We start from the raw sequence: 14,725 nt of genomic DNA, 5'->3' as shown, positions 1-14,725 counted from the left end.
ATACACTCACCCGTGATCATGTTGAGAAGCGTCGACTTGCCGGCTCCATTGTGTCCCAGCAGCACCGTGATCTGGTTGTCGTAAATGCGCAGGGAGACGTCGTCCACGGCTACAACGCCGTCATAGTCCTGCATGCGTGGAGAGGAACGTCTGTATGGCAGTGGCTCGACAACTACAGCATACAGCGCTTTGCATACAACGCATACGCCAAGTAACGAACTCGTGCACGTCAACAAGTTCAATTGTGTCTAACGCTCCATACGTTTTTTTTTTAATTGCGGTAGCAATTATATGGACACTCCAGGTGAATCTCCGCCGTCACCGTTGCCGTTTTTTTTTTTTCGCATAAAGTCGAAGTGCGCAAATATCGCGGCCGCGCACCGTTTGCTTTGGGGGTGCGAGTGAGAGCATGCGAGAGTGAGGCGACAAGCATGGTGGCTCGATCTAGCGCATGGGAGGAAGGCGGGGAGAATGCGAGCCGTCTTCCATCGCGTGCAAGGCACTGTGTGTCTGTGCGTGTTTGTGTGTGCACGTGGGGGGTTACGTATGTTACGAGCAACATACGTAACCATTTCATACATAGTAAACAATGTAGCAATCAAAAAAAATAATATTGGAAGAGGAGACTTCGAAAAAAAACGTGTTAATAGTATTACGATAACATCGAAAGATGTTGAAGAGACGAGCCGCCGCGCGAAAGACGACGAAGTGTGTCTGTGCTCTTGGTGCGAGCGATTGTGGGCCTGGCTCTCTGGCTTCTGTGTAAATAGCCTGTAAATAGCCTCCTTCGTCTGTGTCCTTTCACACGTAACATTCTGGTGGAGGTTAGCGATCCCCGTCCTCACCACGGAACTCCGAAGTGGTCGGTACATCGAGCTTGTCACCATGCCCCCCGGTGACGAGACCGCCTCTGCAACGGCTTCGGCTCGCCCGACTACGCCTATCGTCACGGTTGCCCAACATCGCGACCCTGGTGTGTTCTCTGGCCTGGAGGGACAGGATGTTGACGAGTGGATCAAGCTCTATGAACACGCCAGTGCTAATAACAGGTGGGACCCAACCATTATGCTCGCCAATGTCATCTTTTATCTCGGCGGCACCCCGCGCGTGTGGCACCAAACGCATGACGACGAGTTCACCAGTTGGGACACTTTCAAAGAACAGCTTCGGGAACTGTTCGGCGACCCTCTTGGGCGCAAGGTTGCCGCGAGGAAGGCTCTTGCGTCTCGTGTGCAGACCTTCGGACCTTCTGTTCCCTATGCCTCCCGCCATGAACCCACTGTCGCTGATGCCCCTGCTCCGAACCGACGCTACCCCTAGACACTGTGCTCCCGTTCCCCACAGCTTCAACTAGCGATTATGCCTGTGATGCAATCGCTCGTGCTGATCATGCTCGCCAACTTGCGCGTGCTCGTCTGCAAGTGTCTCAAGAAAAACAGAAACAACGCTACGACCTCCATCACCGTGATGTGCATTTTGCGCCCGGCACCCTCGTGTTGCTTTGGTCACCATCGCGTAAAGTTGGCCTTTGTGAAAAACTGCTCTCCTGTTACACAGGCCCATATCGCGTGCTCCGCCAAGTGACCGATGTCACCTACGAAATCGTTCTAGCCACGCCCACTACGTCCTCCGCTGTGACCACCAGTGATATTGTCCACGTCGCCCGGCTCAAACCCTACACCTCTCCAAGCACCTAAACCAGACACTGCAGCTTCTGGAGGTGAAGCTGCGTTGTCGACCCTGCCCTCAAATCCTCTGCTCACGTTGCCTACGAACCAAAACCTTCTTGACGTTGACGTCGACGGCTATCCTGTCACTGCGTATCCTGTCACTGTGTGTCCTTTCACACGTAACAATATGCCAAAAATAACTATATATCTCAATTCTCAATTTTGCGGGCTTTTTCGAATAGTCTGACAACTGCTAATGCAATAACGAACATTTTTGTTATTTTTTTTTCATCGTTTTATACACAGGCATTGTGCCTCTGTACCTTGCAGGTGTTGACAAGGTCAATGGTCACCAGTTGGTCCATGGGTTCCTCTTCGAAGTTGTTCAGCTCGCCCGCCGTTCTCGATGGCGGTGGTGCCACCGTCATGGTTGGTATCCAGTAGCTTGCCTGTTATAAGCGAGAAATAAAAGCAAGCGCGTATGCGTGATCGAGAAATTGCAATTCTGTAGTAAATGCGTACTTTATGCAGTGGCGCGCACTCTGGAGAAAGCAAAGTCTACGAAAGGAAAGCTTTCATGAAGCTTTCAACTTGCGAAGCTTGGTTTTTGAGGAATACTTACGCGCTTCCTATGTATACCTTCGTTCTACGTATACCTTCGTTCTGTTTTCGGGTGGATTGCAATTTCCACTTCCAGGGGAAAATGCCGTTCGCCGAGATTCAGTGTAGGCATCAAGAACACAAAATGTACTCGAAAATATCACCAGACGCGCCTAGTGAAGCATTTGCGAATCGGCAGAGAAGAACTTCGATTTATCGCTTCGGTGACAATGCGGCAAACTAGCTTTCAGACTTGTGCAAAATGCAGATTGGGGAGTAAAATGTTTCGACAATTTCCCTTTCTAATAAAGAAAAAAGGGTGGCTGTGATGCTAAAGTTCGCAGCTTAAGCTGCCGGCTCTTGTTCAAGCTTTGAAACGCTATTCGCCGTTGTCGTCAGTGCCCCACCGTGCAGATTCTCCGAGATAACGTTCATGTTCTTCTTCTTTCTGGAGTTTAACGTGCCAAAACCAGTTCTGATTATGAAGCACGCCATAGTGGAGGGCTCCGGATTAATTTTGACTACCTGTGGTTCCTTAACGTGCACTACAACGCAAGCACACGGCCGTTTATGCCCGTGCGCTTGCGTTGTATTGCACGTTAAAGAAACAGTTGAGAAAACAATGCATTTTTCCTAAACTGCAAGATCCGTTTGCAGGATGTCGCTCAATTCGAATCGCATAGTTAAGACATCTGCGAAAGGCTTCTAAAGCTGTCAACTATTCCTTAGAAAGAAAGGAGCACGTTATTTTGGGCCCAAACTGGGAAATATCGCCCATGTCGAATTGGAGAGGACATCCACCGGCTGTAACAGGCATTTTGTAGTCCTGCAAGTAGGGTTAACGACGCCTGCACACCTTCAACAACTCAGCCTGTCAGGAGCCTTGCTTGCTCCAGCGCATGTTCTACCGTAATGATCACTACAGGCATTTTAAAAGTTTAGATAAGGTTTTAGCGAATGTTCCAAAGGTGTTTTAAAGTCGAAATAGCTAATTCCCGCATTTACCTTTCGCAAGTGAAGCGATGAAAAAAGTTAAATGCCTGGTTACGCAATTTCACGGGTGCCTTACTTGTGAAATTGTGGAGTCGCAGACGTAAACAACAAGCTAAACATCGGCCTGCTTCTTCCCAATCGTGTGGTCGTCTACCTGTGTGCATCGCCTATCACGTCGAGACCTCGTCACCCCATCTTGTGCTGCGTGGGCTTGAACTGTACTATTACGAGAGTCCCAGTAGACGTACGGGACTGCTAACCCACGTCCCCATGTCGTCGATATGCACTTTGAAATGTTTGTTTCGTGACAAACTCTGAATATTGTATAGAGAAAAACACACACGAAGACTGGAAGCAATCCTGAGCTCTTTGGCCGAGCTTTTTTTAGAAGCCGGAGAGTCCTCACATGGTACAGTGTGTTCGAGCGTTCCTGTAATCCGCGATCTTTTTTTAGAAGCCGGAGAGTCCTCACATGGTACAGTGTGTTCAAGCGTTCCTGTAATCCGCGATCCAGAACGTTTACTCCAATGTATTGCCCCCAGTTAGAGTGGAACGTACTCCATATGGTGTCAGAGGTATGCGGACAACACAAAAGAAGAGTGACACAAGCAACTACTACTGCATCACCAAATTACCAAGGGCTCTCTGCAAGGATTCGATTTATTTTTACTTTCTCATTGTTTTTCGCGATTGGCTGGCGGGAAACTGCGGCCCGCTATTTGTCATGATCGGCCGCTCGGCTGAACGGGTGATAAGACGTGAAGACAATCGGAGGAAGAGAATCCTTGCAGTATACGGCCTTTGAGTTCCATTGTTTTCAGACTCACGTGGTGTGTAAGCGTCTCAAAAATACACGTTCCCACCGCTCATGCATCGTTATGTCGAACCAAAGAAAAGTTCTTTACGATTCTATGCCTCAGTCTACATCAAACCCCCGCTATTTGTGAAAATCGTTCTGACTCACTACCTCAAAGCGGCGTGTATCACACTATGCATTATTAATTAATATACCAAACAAAAGCTGAAATTTTATGTATAGCCGGAGACTGCAGGGAGGAACGTTCCGAAAAAAATTGAATATGGCTGCCCAACAATCCTTATCTCGCTAACAGATCATAATTGGCGGCGAAAACGGATTTTACCCCAATACACATTTTGTGTTTTGAATGTTTGCATGGCTATTTTCATCTACTGTACGGTGATTTTGAGGCGATATGGTTCGGAAGCTTCCGACCAATAGCGGCGACTTGTGGAGTGGATGGTGGTCTGCGCGGTGCGCAGGTGAGTGATGAATACTAAGGAACAATGTTCCTACGATATTGTGTCGATATGTGATCCGGTTTGATTTCACGAACAACTGAAACCTCACATGTCGTTTTCATTTTGCACAACAATCCTTATATCTGTTTTGTTTGTTATGCGCTTGCGTACGCTGTTATTCTTTTTTCCAATGTTTAATTCGTTTCTTTGCTTGTATGAACGATTTCGCAACTTCCTGTATACTTAATGTGTTGGTCGTTCCTGTTTTGGGGCGGGGAGGACTTCGTTGTTATTTTATGCGATAGCAATTATACGGACGCTTCAGCGCATTTCTGCCGTCATCGTCACCGCCGGCGTCGTCGTGATATTCCGCATAAAGTCCAAGGGCGATAGCATCGCCGCCGAGCGCCGTGTGCTGTATTTGCCAGTGATTGCGTGCGAGGGTGAGCCGACGATGGCAGCTCAGTCTCGCGCCCGCCACCGCAAGGGAGGAAAGCGGGGAGGAAGCGCCCCGTCTTCAGTCGGACGCAAGGCACTGGAGGGGTGGGGGGGGGGGGGGGGAGAGGTTACTGCGGCGGCTGCTGCGTATGGCGCGCCTGCGCGGGCCCTATTTTGGAAGCGACCTGCGACGGGGACAGAGTGCGTCCTGATAGCTTCGTGTGTGCTGTGTTCTCGCCGCCTAGTTCGCGTGGAAGCGAGAGGCAGCCCGAAGGTCAATTCGCTCGCTGCTGCCACCACGCTTCCTCATTCCAGTGTTTAGACAGCGAGTGTGCGCGGTCATCGAATGGTAAGTGCATGTTTGCTTGTGCTAGCGTGACACCATGCTTGTTACTTTACTTGGTAAGCGAATGTCTACAAGTTTATAGCCGATAAATGTACTATCGTTACTTAAAATAGCCGTCAACTAATTAGGTATCGCAATCGATGCTTCGCCTTTCGGGCGAAACTGCGACTTTTTCTTTTTGTAGACGCCCATGCCACCCACTACTCAATGCTCCGTTGGGGCCTGTAGGGTAATATGAAGAAAAAATTACCACGCGTCATAGCACTACGGAATAATAGTGACGAGGCGAGTGTCCTCGCTCGGCCTTAGTTAAGTGCATAGGTGCAGACATACGGAGGTATACTTCTATAACATCTCAAGCACATGAAGTAGGCCAGCAGAACCTTCCAGTGAGCACTGATTATATTACTACGGTTTGGCAGAACAATGCGACTAATCTGGAGAGGTATTCAATGTTGAAGTAACACAACTGTATAAAGTACCAGCATAAGCTCATCACTGCGTTATGGTAAAGTGAAAGGTCAATAACTATAGGCATGACAACCATGCTAATTGAATAACTGGTGAATCGCTGAATATGCAGTGCCTCAGGTAATATCATTCGCCGGATCACTACACCCAACAAGATGCACTAAAATGCAGCGCAACAACCTTATTTAAAGCGTAAATTATTTTTGTAAGAGAATTTTCTGAGGCTCCATTTAAACTCCCATGTTTCGCCTATACCACAAAACTGTTTGATAAGGCAAGCTGCTTGTTCACGTCGTTCTACTTTTTCGTGGCCTCCAGCTTGATTGCAGCAAATACTCCTTGGATCAAAGCATACGCCTCGGTAGCCGAGACATCAATTGATCTCGCACGGCTACGGGCAAAAGTAAACACCACTCGTAGAGCCTATCAGATGTTTCCTCAGCGGTGACCACCTTGCAGTCGTTGCTGCCGTTCCACACCCCTCTTGGAAGCATAACGCTAACGAATATTTTCGGCAGGTAGGCGATGTCGTTCTTCCAACTCTTTAGCTCAGGTTCTGTTTTCGTGCCACTTTTGCAACCCGTTTTACGCCGCCGTGATCGTCGAGAAGCCACGACTAAAGACTCATTCACACAAGACCGACACGACACCCACTTTTGTCTGCCCACTGTTGGCGACAGCAGTTTACATGACGAAAAACGCTGTGGCCAATGGTTTAAAGGAAGTAAAACGCTGCCGGCAACAGCCGCAAGACCAAAATCGGTGCCGTGTCGGCCTATAGTGCGCATGAGCCTTAACTGATCAAGGGGAGGCGGACCGATGAGACACGCCTGGCATCATGCTCCTCACCCCTGTCAATGCTCCGAGATGTCCGGCGTGACGTCAGCGCCCTTTGAACCACCGCAACCCTCCTCTCAAACTCTCCTCCCCTATCGGCCTATTTCGCTCCGCTGTCTCCGCCAACCGCGCCCTTATCTAAAAATAAGGCACTTTCTGTTCGCTCTGTACAAATGCAGCGCCTACCTTAAACGGGAACAGGTAGGACTTTGGGATGCCTGGGCCGAGCGAAATCACGTTGTCGAGGTACCATATGAGGATGGCGAGAAAGCAGTCGAACAGGAATCCCACGAAGACGATTTCCGCGAGCGTAACGTTGTCGGGCGTGGCGGTGCGGTCGTAGAAGTTCAGCCAGTTGGCTCCGTTCGGCACTGCAACAATAGCCATTAAGAGCATCGCACTTTAATCAACAAGTGGAAAAGCACTGTGCGATGATGCGAGCAGGAAATTGATTCCCGCTGCGTCTGTCTTGCTGCTCAGTGTCCACTATGCAGGCACGATCGCGAAAGGGGTGAAACCTATTCTCAGCTGTTAGGTCCGTCATATGCGGTGTGCCAGTTGCGTAGCCAGAAAGGGGGCGGGGGGATTGTGCCTTCCCCCGTGAAATCTGTGTTAGTATGCGGCCTGCCCAGGCCCGCTCTCTCTCCCTCATCCTCCCTGTGGCTTAATCTGCATACTTGGTTTAAAGCGCAAAAAAAAGAAAAAAAAACAAGGACCCGCACCTTAAGTATGAATTCTTACGAACTCGCCAAAATTTCAGGTCTCGGAGGCTTAATCTGCTCTAATACTGAGAGCAGGAGCAGGGATAAAGCCCCTATATATAAAAAGTAGCGCCATTCTTAGATCTTGCCGCCAACGCGCTCACCCCGGCGTTTCCTCCTCGCCGCCTCCGGTCGCCCCAGCCTCCTCCGCTCCCCCATTGGCCAATCCATGTCACGTGGAAGCACGCGTTGCGCTTTTGTATATATTTTTTTTCTTTCCAGCGCGCTCCGACCGCCATTCTCGGGCCTGTGCGACGAAAGTGCTGTACTCACAAAGGGATCAAACGTGTTAGGGACAAGAACTTCGTTGTGATGGCATGCTGCTGCGCCTGAAGTTGCCGCAACTGACAAGGCGCGGGCTAAATGCTTTTTTTTTTTTTTTACCATCCGGCGAGCGCAAACGCTTGCTGCACGCTTGGTATTTGCGCCGTCTCGCATTGTCGCGTTGCTACTTCCTAAGCGCCATTATTAAGGCCAGTTACTGACTGACAAAGCAAAATCGCACCTCAATAACTGCTCCACAGGGCGCGATCCAAGTTTTCCGCGGATTTCCTCTGGTAGCGCGTTAGCTGTCGTCTGCCACAGCAGGCCCGACGTATGCGGCGCCACTGTCGATATCGCGCTTCGATCTAGCTGGCCGCGCCTGAGCGCGACAGCGGAACGGAGGAGGAGGGAGGCGGATGGCGCTACTTTTTATATATAGTGGTTTTAGAGCAGGGACACACGGTGCCGCCACCTTCCGGGAGCAAGCATCATCATACGCCTGATATGAGGCTGCTTGCCCACCAAAAGTCACCGCCGATGCTGCGAAATTTAGCGCTTTGATTTCTATAAACTAGATGCCGATATGCGTAATACGTAGCCGTAACTGTTTCGCATGCGTCTACGTAAACAGCCGAAGCGCTATACTAAAACTGGAAAGTTGACCATACGCATCTGCATTTACCAACCCGCACAATTTTCGGGTTTACGAGATCAACTGATAGGTACGCGTTCCTGACGCGTGCACTCTAGAGTTACTGTATAGGCTCCCTAGCTTACAGTAACTCTAGTTTATCCCATACCCGTAATGAGACTTACCAAACTTCTCGAACCGCTCTAGCACTCGAAAGCTCCAGTGAAGGCTCATCCCGGGAAAGATAGCGGTCAACAACTTGCTCCTGCGGGGGATGTAGTAGTAGCCCTGTCCTCCAGCGTGTTCCAGGAACAGGAACGGCATCACGCAACTACACGTCCAGTAGAGCAGGGCACCCGCGACGGCAGAATGCGCTGCATTGCAAACACGTACAGTAAGTTATTTCTCTTCATTCATCCGGCGTATCTGTCGTTCAAACTACAGGAAGAATCGCGCCATTGCGTCGCCTGCAAGGAATTGCTAGCTCTACCGTTATCGAGAGTGGATGTAAGCATGAAATGGCTACCATATGGAGTCTCTGGCTGCCTGTGGTGGTGGTAAAACAACATTTTGTTCAGCAAGTTAACAAGAGAGTTGCTTGCTGTGCGCCTCAGTGGCAGCCCCTAGTCCGGGATGCCATTGGAGATGGCGGCTGCCCGGGCGCGCCACCAAGGAGCGTTGAGATTCCAAGGTAGAGCAGCCTGAGCAGGTACCGTGGTGCCGCCGCCTTCAAACGCGTTTCTTATAGACCTACGCGTTCAGCGTCTGCCGCCAATTTTTAACGCGATAGCGTTAAGGGCCCCATGTCGCAGAAACTCTGGTGTCGGCGTCGGTGCCGGCGTGGATGTCGGCGTCCGTGGCGAAAAAAATCATCCGTAAATACACCAATCACGCTGGCAATCTGCGTGGCGCGAGGTGTTAGTGCAGGAGAAAATCATGCTGAACCATCCCGACCGCGCAGGCCCTTCGTCGTGGTGCACGCTGTTAGTGAACAAAAATTTATCACAGTGAAATCCGTGAGGAAAATTGTAAAGTACAACTTAAGCACAACCTACAGACATGGTGGCGTCAGACTTATTTCAACGTTAGGATGGAGTGTTGGGCGTGTTGGTTAAGCATGATCTGAAGTGAAGGGGCGAAAACGACGACGGACGAAGAGAGAACACACACACACACGCGACCTGTGTGTGTGTGTGTTCTCTCTTCGTCCGTCGTCGTTTTCGCGCCTTCACTTCAGATCATGTTATTTCAATGTACGAGAAAACAATTCTGTTACGAGGAAACTCAAACACAAACCTTTTTTGCCAGCATTTCGACCATAAGAACACCGGCTCACTCGGGTAGCCTACTTGCGAAAATCTTACCCAGATAGCGCTGGCATCCTCGGCAGGTCAAATTGGGACTTCGCAGGCCAAATGAGTTTTAGACATGCGCGCGCGTCGGGGCAATAGCAAACAATTAATAAAATAATGAAAAAAGGTCCTAGGGCTTTCACATTTTAATATAAGACGACTTATATTGCTCCTGGAAATACGTCTTCCCAGCAATGCATTTCTGTTTAAAAGTGAAGCCGACTTTAAGGGGATCGGTGTAAATTTGGTCTTCGTAAGCTGGCTTTTCCACGTTCTGTGTAGCAGTGAATGAAGCCTACTTGCCGGATGCGAACGATGCGATGCCAACGGGTCCCGATAACGCTATCGCGTTCTACTCTTAAAGGAGAAGCTTAAGCGTCCTCCAATTTTTTCTTCATGTCGCGTCGAAGTGGTCGGCCACAAATGTGCGGCCTTGGGTCCCCTGTATCTGCCTTCTGAACGTCGCTATTGGAAATGAAAAATAAAGCTTCAGCGTACTAGAAGTTACAGCGTGAGGGATATTGTGAAGAAACATTAGGAAGAACTCAGAAGCAATATTTTTTCTAACTTGTTTGAAGAGTAACTAGCGTATGTAATGCGGCTCTGTACAAACGGTTGTGTTCCAGAGGACGCATTTTGTGAAGTTTTGACTGGTTGCCCGGATGATCTCGTTTTGTTCTCGCAACTTGCCGGCATGTTCTCGTTTTGAGTGCCCGGATAACGGCTCTGGCTTTTAGCTGAAGGTCACTTGAACGTCGCCGACAACGGGAGCTAAAAGCACTTCATGCTTAAAATTTATTAGACTAATATAGCAGTCGTATGAGCTCCCCAGGCGCGGTGCACATTAAAAGGTGACGTCAAAATGTGCAGTGACGTACAGACGTATACATGACGTATTCTGGGTGTCAAGGTCGCTCCGATTCATTTCAGCATTAGATAATCTCGAGCCCTAAAATGCAGCAAAACTCGTAGAATCTATTAACGACATATTTTAAGCCCCGTAATAGCGTTTGTCGCGCGCCAACGTACCCACAATGCGCGCTGCCGAAGTGCGTACCTCGCGGTTGTCAAGTTGTGCCAACACGCTCACGCAATTGCACGTGCAACGTGGTGAAACGCTGCACAGGAACTACATAAGGGACATGCTTAATGTAGTTACTCCTTTACCCTGAAGCATTGACAGCCCTGGGCCGCGATTTTGTAGCGATGCCTTATGACTTATTCTACTCTAGTCTTATCATCCACCGCTCACGGCCGGCTGATCCCGTTGATAACGCGAGCGGACCGTCACTCCGACCACTGACAAAGCGCGATAAGCGCGAAAAGGCATTATTACTGGAAAGGCATCGCCACAAAATACCGGCCCTTATTAATGCTGCAGCAGCCACAGCCTCCGCAGTGAGCGTTTTCAGTAATATTTGGCTTGTACTGCCATGCTCTGGAAAGAGCTCCACAGTTAGGCAGTGCAGCCTGGAGAAATGTTGGTTATAGATGAAGTTACTAAACTGAGAAAGTTGTCAGTAACCTAAAAAAAATTCAGCCTTTTCGCAGTTCTAGCGACTTGTTAGTGACCTTTTCTTAGCAGTGTTAATATCCTGACAAAATTTCTCAGAGAAAACTGGCCAAGTTCAGTGCTTCGCCCCTATTGCATCTCTAGAGGCGCTTCCACTATTTGCGCCTCCATTTGTCGCTACTGCTAAAAACATACCGAAGATATTATTATAGGCAGCCGTCTTGGAGCATCAAAGCTGCTTTTCTTTCCAATGCACAATCTTTCGATCTGTAGCTGTTTTACACAGATCAAAGGTCGCTTTTCTCTTTACATTTAGACGCTTTCATCACCACCGCATGAAGTGACTTAACGCTATACCTCTATAAATAATGAAGACGCCTAGGAAGAATCAAACATAACAGAATGACAGTTTGGAGCATGTATAATCACGATAACCAGCATCAATTAGCGACATTGCGGTATAGATGGTGTTTTGGGCAGGGGCCAGGTAATTTTGTCCAATGAAGAAAAAAAGTAACCACCACTTTCTTAGAGTCAATACGGACCTGAATCGCGAGCCTGTCGCTCTATTCGACTAAAATGTAGTTCCACACGCCCAGATTTTTGTCCCAACAGCAGAGTAGCAGAATGCTGAAACGACATTTAAAGTTTGCCTGCGTCGGAAGATCGGCTTACAGATATGCGGCGAGGCCCACCGTTCTTGCCTGGTGACAGATGACGTTCTGTGCACTCATGAATGGAACATGGGACAATTCATGACACAGAATGCAAGTTAATCGGGGCTACAGAGATGTCACCTAACAAGACATACATATCTGACGCCTGTACCTGCTCCATGGTTTCGACTACAAAAAAAAAGGTTTCCCTACATATCCAGTTAGCCGTATAACGGACAACTTTCATTCCCAGTAAGGCGCAGTCTGCATGCGACTTGCCAGTGACGTTGAGCCACTTGAAGTCCCCAAAATGAAACCAACACTGAACCAACATCCGTTTTTTGTTGTTTTTCAACTGGAGGAAGCAATGGGAATTACAGCACGTGTTCAAACAACTTCATAACTCACAAGGACTCATGCGGACTACATAATTAGGTAGTGGACCACTCTGCTCCGCACTACCAACTTAGTCTGTAGGCACAGAGTTTACATTCAATTGAATAAAAAAATACGACAAGTTTCTTAGTACGGCACTATAATAATTAATATTATACTTTGTTGCCAGTGAGTGATTAATTGCATTTCCTATCCCCCTAAGCATGTTAGGGCATTAAGGCTTTTTAAATAACCATGTATATCGTACACAGAAATGTTATGCATGTGCAAGCAATGATTAAATCAGCGGTTACACAAACCATTCACGTATTCAAAAGGAGGGGTGGGAGGGGGGGGGGGGGGGCAGTAAAAAAGCGCAAGATATCTGTATGAAGGTGCAACAAGCGCAACCTGCGCGAAAGCGCAAGAATACCTGAAAACGCTGCACAACCATTAAGAAAGACATCAGTAGCATAGAATAGAGCACGCACACCAAGAGCGATCCGTTGTTAAACCAAGGCATTTTGAGGTACTTGAGGTATTCTTGCGCTTTCATGCAGGTTGCGCCGTATCTTTAGATCGACGGATAATCCAACGCAGCGCATACCAAAGACGTGCACGTGTCACTCACGGTTCGCGAAGAACAGGGACAGGAACATGCCGTGCACTTGGCACTGGCTGCAGAAGAACATCAGTATGACGAACAGGAGCAAGGGGTCGCTGAACTGTATGAAGGCGCGCCCTTGGACGTTGCGCTTGACGCACATGAACAGCAGCATCAGCGTCACGACGATCAGGTGCATGAAGAAGGAGCTCAGGTAGTGGCTCGCCCAGTAGACCCAGTCGTTCACGCCCACCACACGCAGCATCTCTTTGACGCCTGCAGTGGGGGAGAAAAGCACGATACATACAACAAAAATCTCTGGGAAACACGCACACAACGTGAGGAGAATTCACGGCCGGTTTAGTCATTTATATCACGTCATTTGAAAGTCACTGTGGATAAGCTAAATAGCACACAACCATGTGATTCAAATTTGCGCTTTGGAAAAGAAAAAAATCGCAACGCAACATGGAGAATACCTTATATAACATGAATTAGAATTTTCATTGCAAAATCCCTAAAGGCAGTTAAAGGCGTATACCACATCGGCGACCGTTATACATCCGCATAGCAAGGCTGTTATGAATTATTCCGAATTCTGTGTTGTGTGGTGTCGATTTCTTGAGGTCGTATTATGGAATACTTAATTTAGGTTTACGTTTTTTTTTTTTAATCCGCCGCTCCGAAAGGCCAATCTTGGCTATAACAGTCGGCAGCGCGACTGGCGTCCGAACGATTGATGAACAGAGAAAAAAATGCGACAACGAAATGAATTGCTACAGATTACAGCCGCACACGTGTAATCACTCGCCAGCACACATGCAAAAGCGTTCTAGAGAAGTTTACGTTCGTTACATCAGTTGAAGCAGCTACGTTACAGCTCTTCGCATACGCATAGCCTGCTGTAATGTTAACACAGCGGTTACATCTGTTAACAGCTGTGCTCCCGTTTCCTTTCCGTCTTCCTTGCGTAACGTTATGCTGGCCAAGCAAGTCGGCTGTGACGCACCGAAATGCCTACAAGTTCAGAAGCAGCGTGTGCAAACCCAGGCCCAGACTCTCACCGGTGGCCTTCTCGTCGGTCAGCCTGGCGACGAACAGGCAGAAGGGGACAAGCATACCGATGCAGAAACGCGTCAGCACCAGGGCGTAGTTCTTTTGGTCGTGGTGCTCGATGTGCGCGGGAAACGGGAACCTGACCAGCCGAACCTCCTTCAGGGGATCCTTGTAGCCGGCAATCTCGGCCTGCAGCTCCAGGTGGCGCTGCTGCAGCGCTCCCATGATGGGAAGAAGGGTGTGCATCTCGGGGAACCGCTCCTCGGCCGAGGGGCCCTCGGGCTGAGAGAGCAGGCGCTGCCGGTAGTTCACCTTCGCAAGGCATAACACGGAGATGCGGGTGAGGAGATATTGGTGGTCTACTTGGTTGCCTCTTATTGCGGAGGCAGCGCACCTGTGAGCCCACGCTGTGGAGATTTATAAATAGCGTACCCACGGCGGCATAGCCTATGCAAAAGCCGAAACTCAATTTCAAGTGTTCCGCGTTGTTTTGTACGACCGGGGGTATGGGTCCCTAAACTTTGGGCAACCTATGTATAATACTTGCAAGAGCAACAGACAGACAGAAGAAATTATACTATGTCCATGTCTCTAAGGGCCCGCAGTAGCAGCGTAGAGGCTTTGGCATTGCGATGCTAAGCCCGAGGTCGCGGGAACAAATGCCGGCCGCGACGGGCGCACTTCACTGAGTTCGAAATGCAAAAACGGCGGATTACCCTGCATTCGGTGCAGGTTAAAGAGCCCCAGGTTGTCAGAATTAATCCGGAGTCTCCCGATATGGCGTGCCCCATAGTAATATTGGGGGTTTTTGACGTAAAACATTAGATTTTCTTTTTTAAAGGCGTGCTGCCTCTACGACAGGAGAGAAGGGTGCTCAATTGTGTCAGTGTGGCTACAT

At 49.0% G+C, this 14,725-nt stretch overlaps 1 protein-coding gene across 2 annotated transcripts in view; it reads right to left on the bottom strand.

Moving 5' to 3' along the window:
• Positions 1-14,725, bottom strand: part of LOC119448963 (phospholipid-transporting ATPase ABCA1-like) — a 50,981-nt gene that overhangs the window by 23,280 nt on the left and 12,976 nt on the right. For both annotated transcript variants that reach the window (XM_037712167.2, XM_049666161.1), the window contains 6 exons: positions 13,836-14,139; positions 12,799-13,047; positions 8,457-8,645; positions 6,802-6,986; positions 1,994-2,119; positions 11-128 (listed from right to left, as the gene is read on the bottom strand). In XM_037712167.2, the coding sequence (XP_037568095.2) occupies positions 11-128; positions 1,994-2,119; positions 6,802-6,986; positions 8,457-8,645; positions 12,799-13,047; positions 13,836-14,139 (1,171 nt within the window). The remainder of the gene's footprint in view (positions 1-10; positions 129-1,993; positions 2,120-6,801; positions 6,987-8,456; positions 8,646-12,798; positions 13,048-13,835; positions 14,140-14,725) is intronic.

The sequence above is a fragment of the Dermacentor silvarum genome, chromosome 4 (genome assembly GCF_013339745.2).
Source record: "Dermacentor silvarum isolate Dsil-2018 chromosome 4, BIME_Dsil_1.4, whole genome shotgun sequence".
NCBI classification, from domain to species: domain Eukaryota; kingdom Metazoa; phylum Arthropoda; class Arachnida; order Ixodida; family Ixodidae; genus Dermacentor; species Dermacentor silvarum.
The sequence above is the reverse complement of the archived record's forward strand: the minus strand, read 5'-3'. Positions and strand labels throughout refer to the sequence as shown.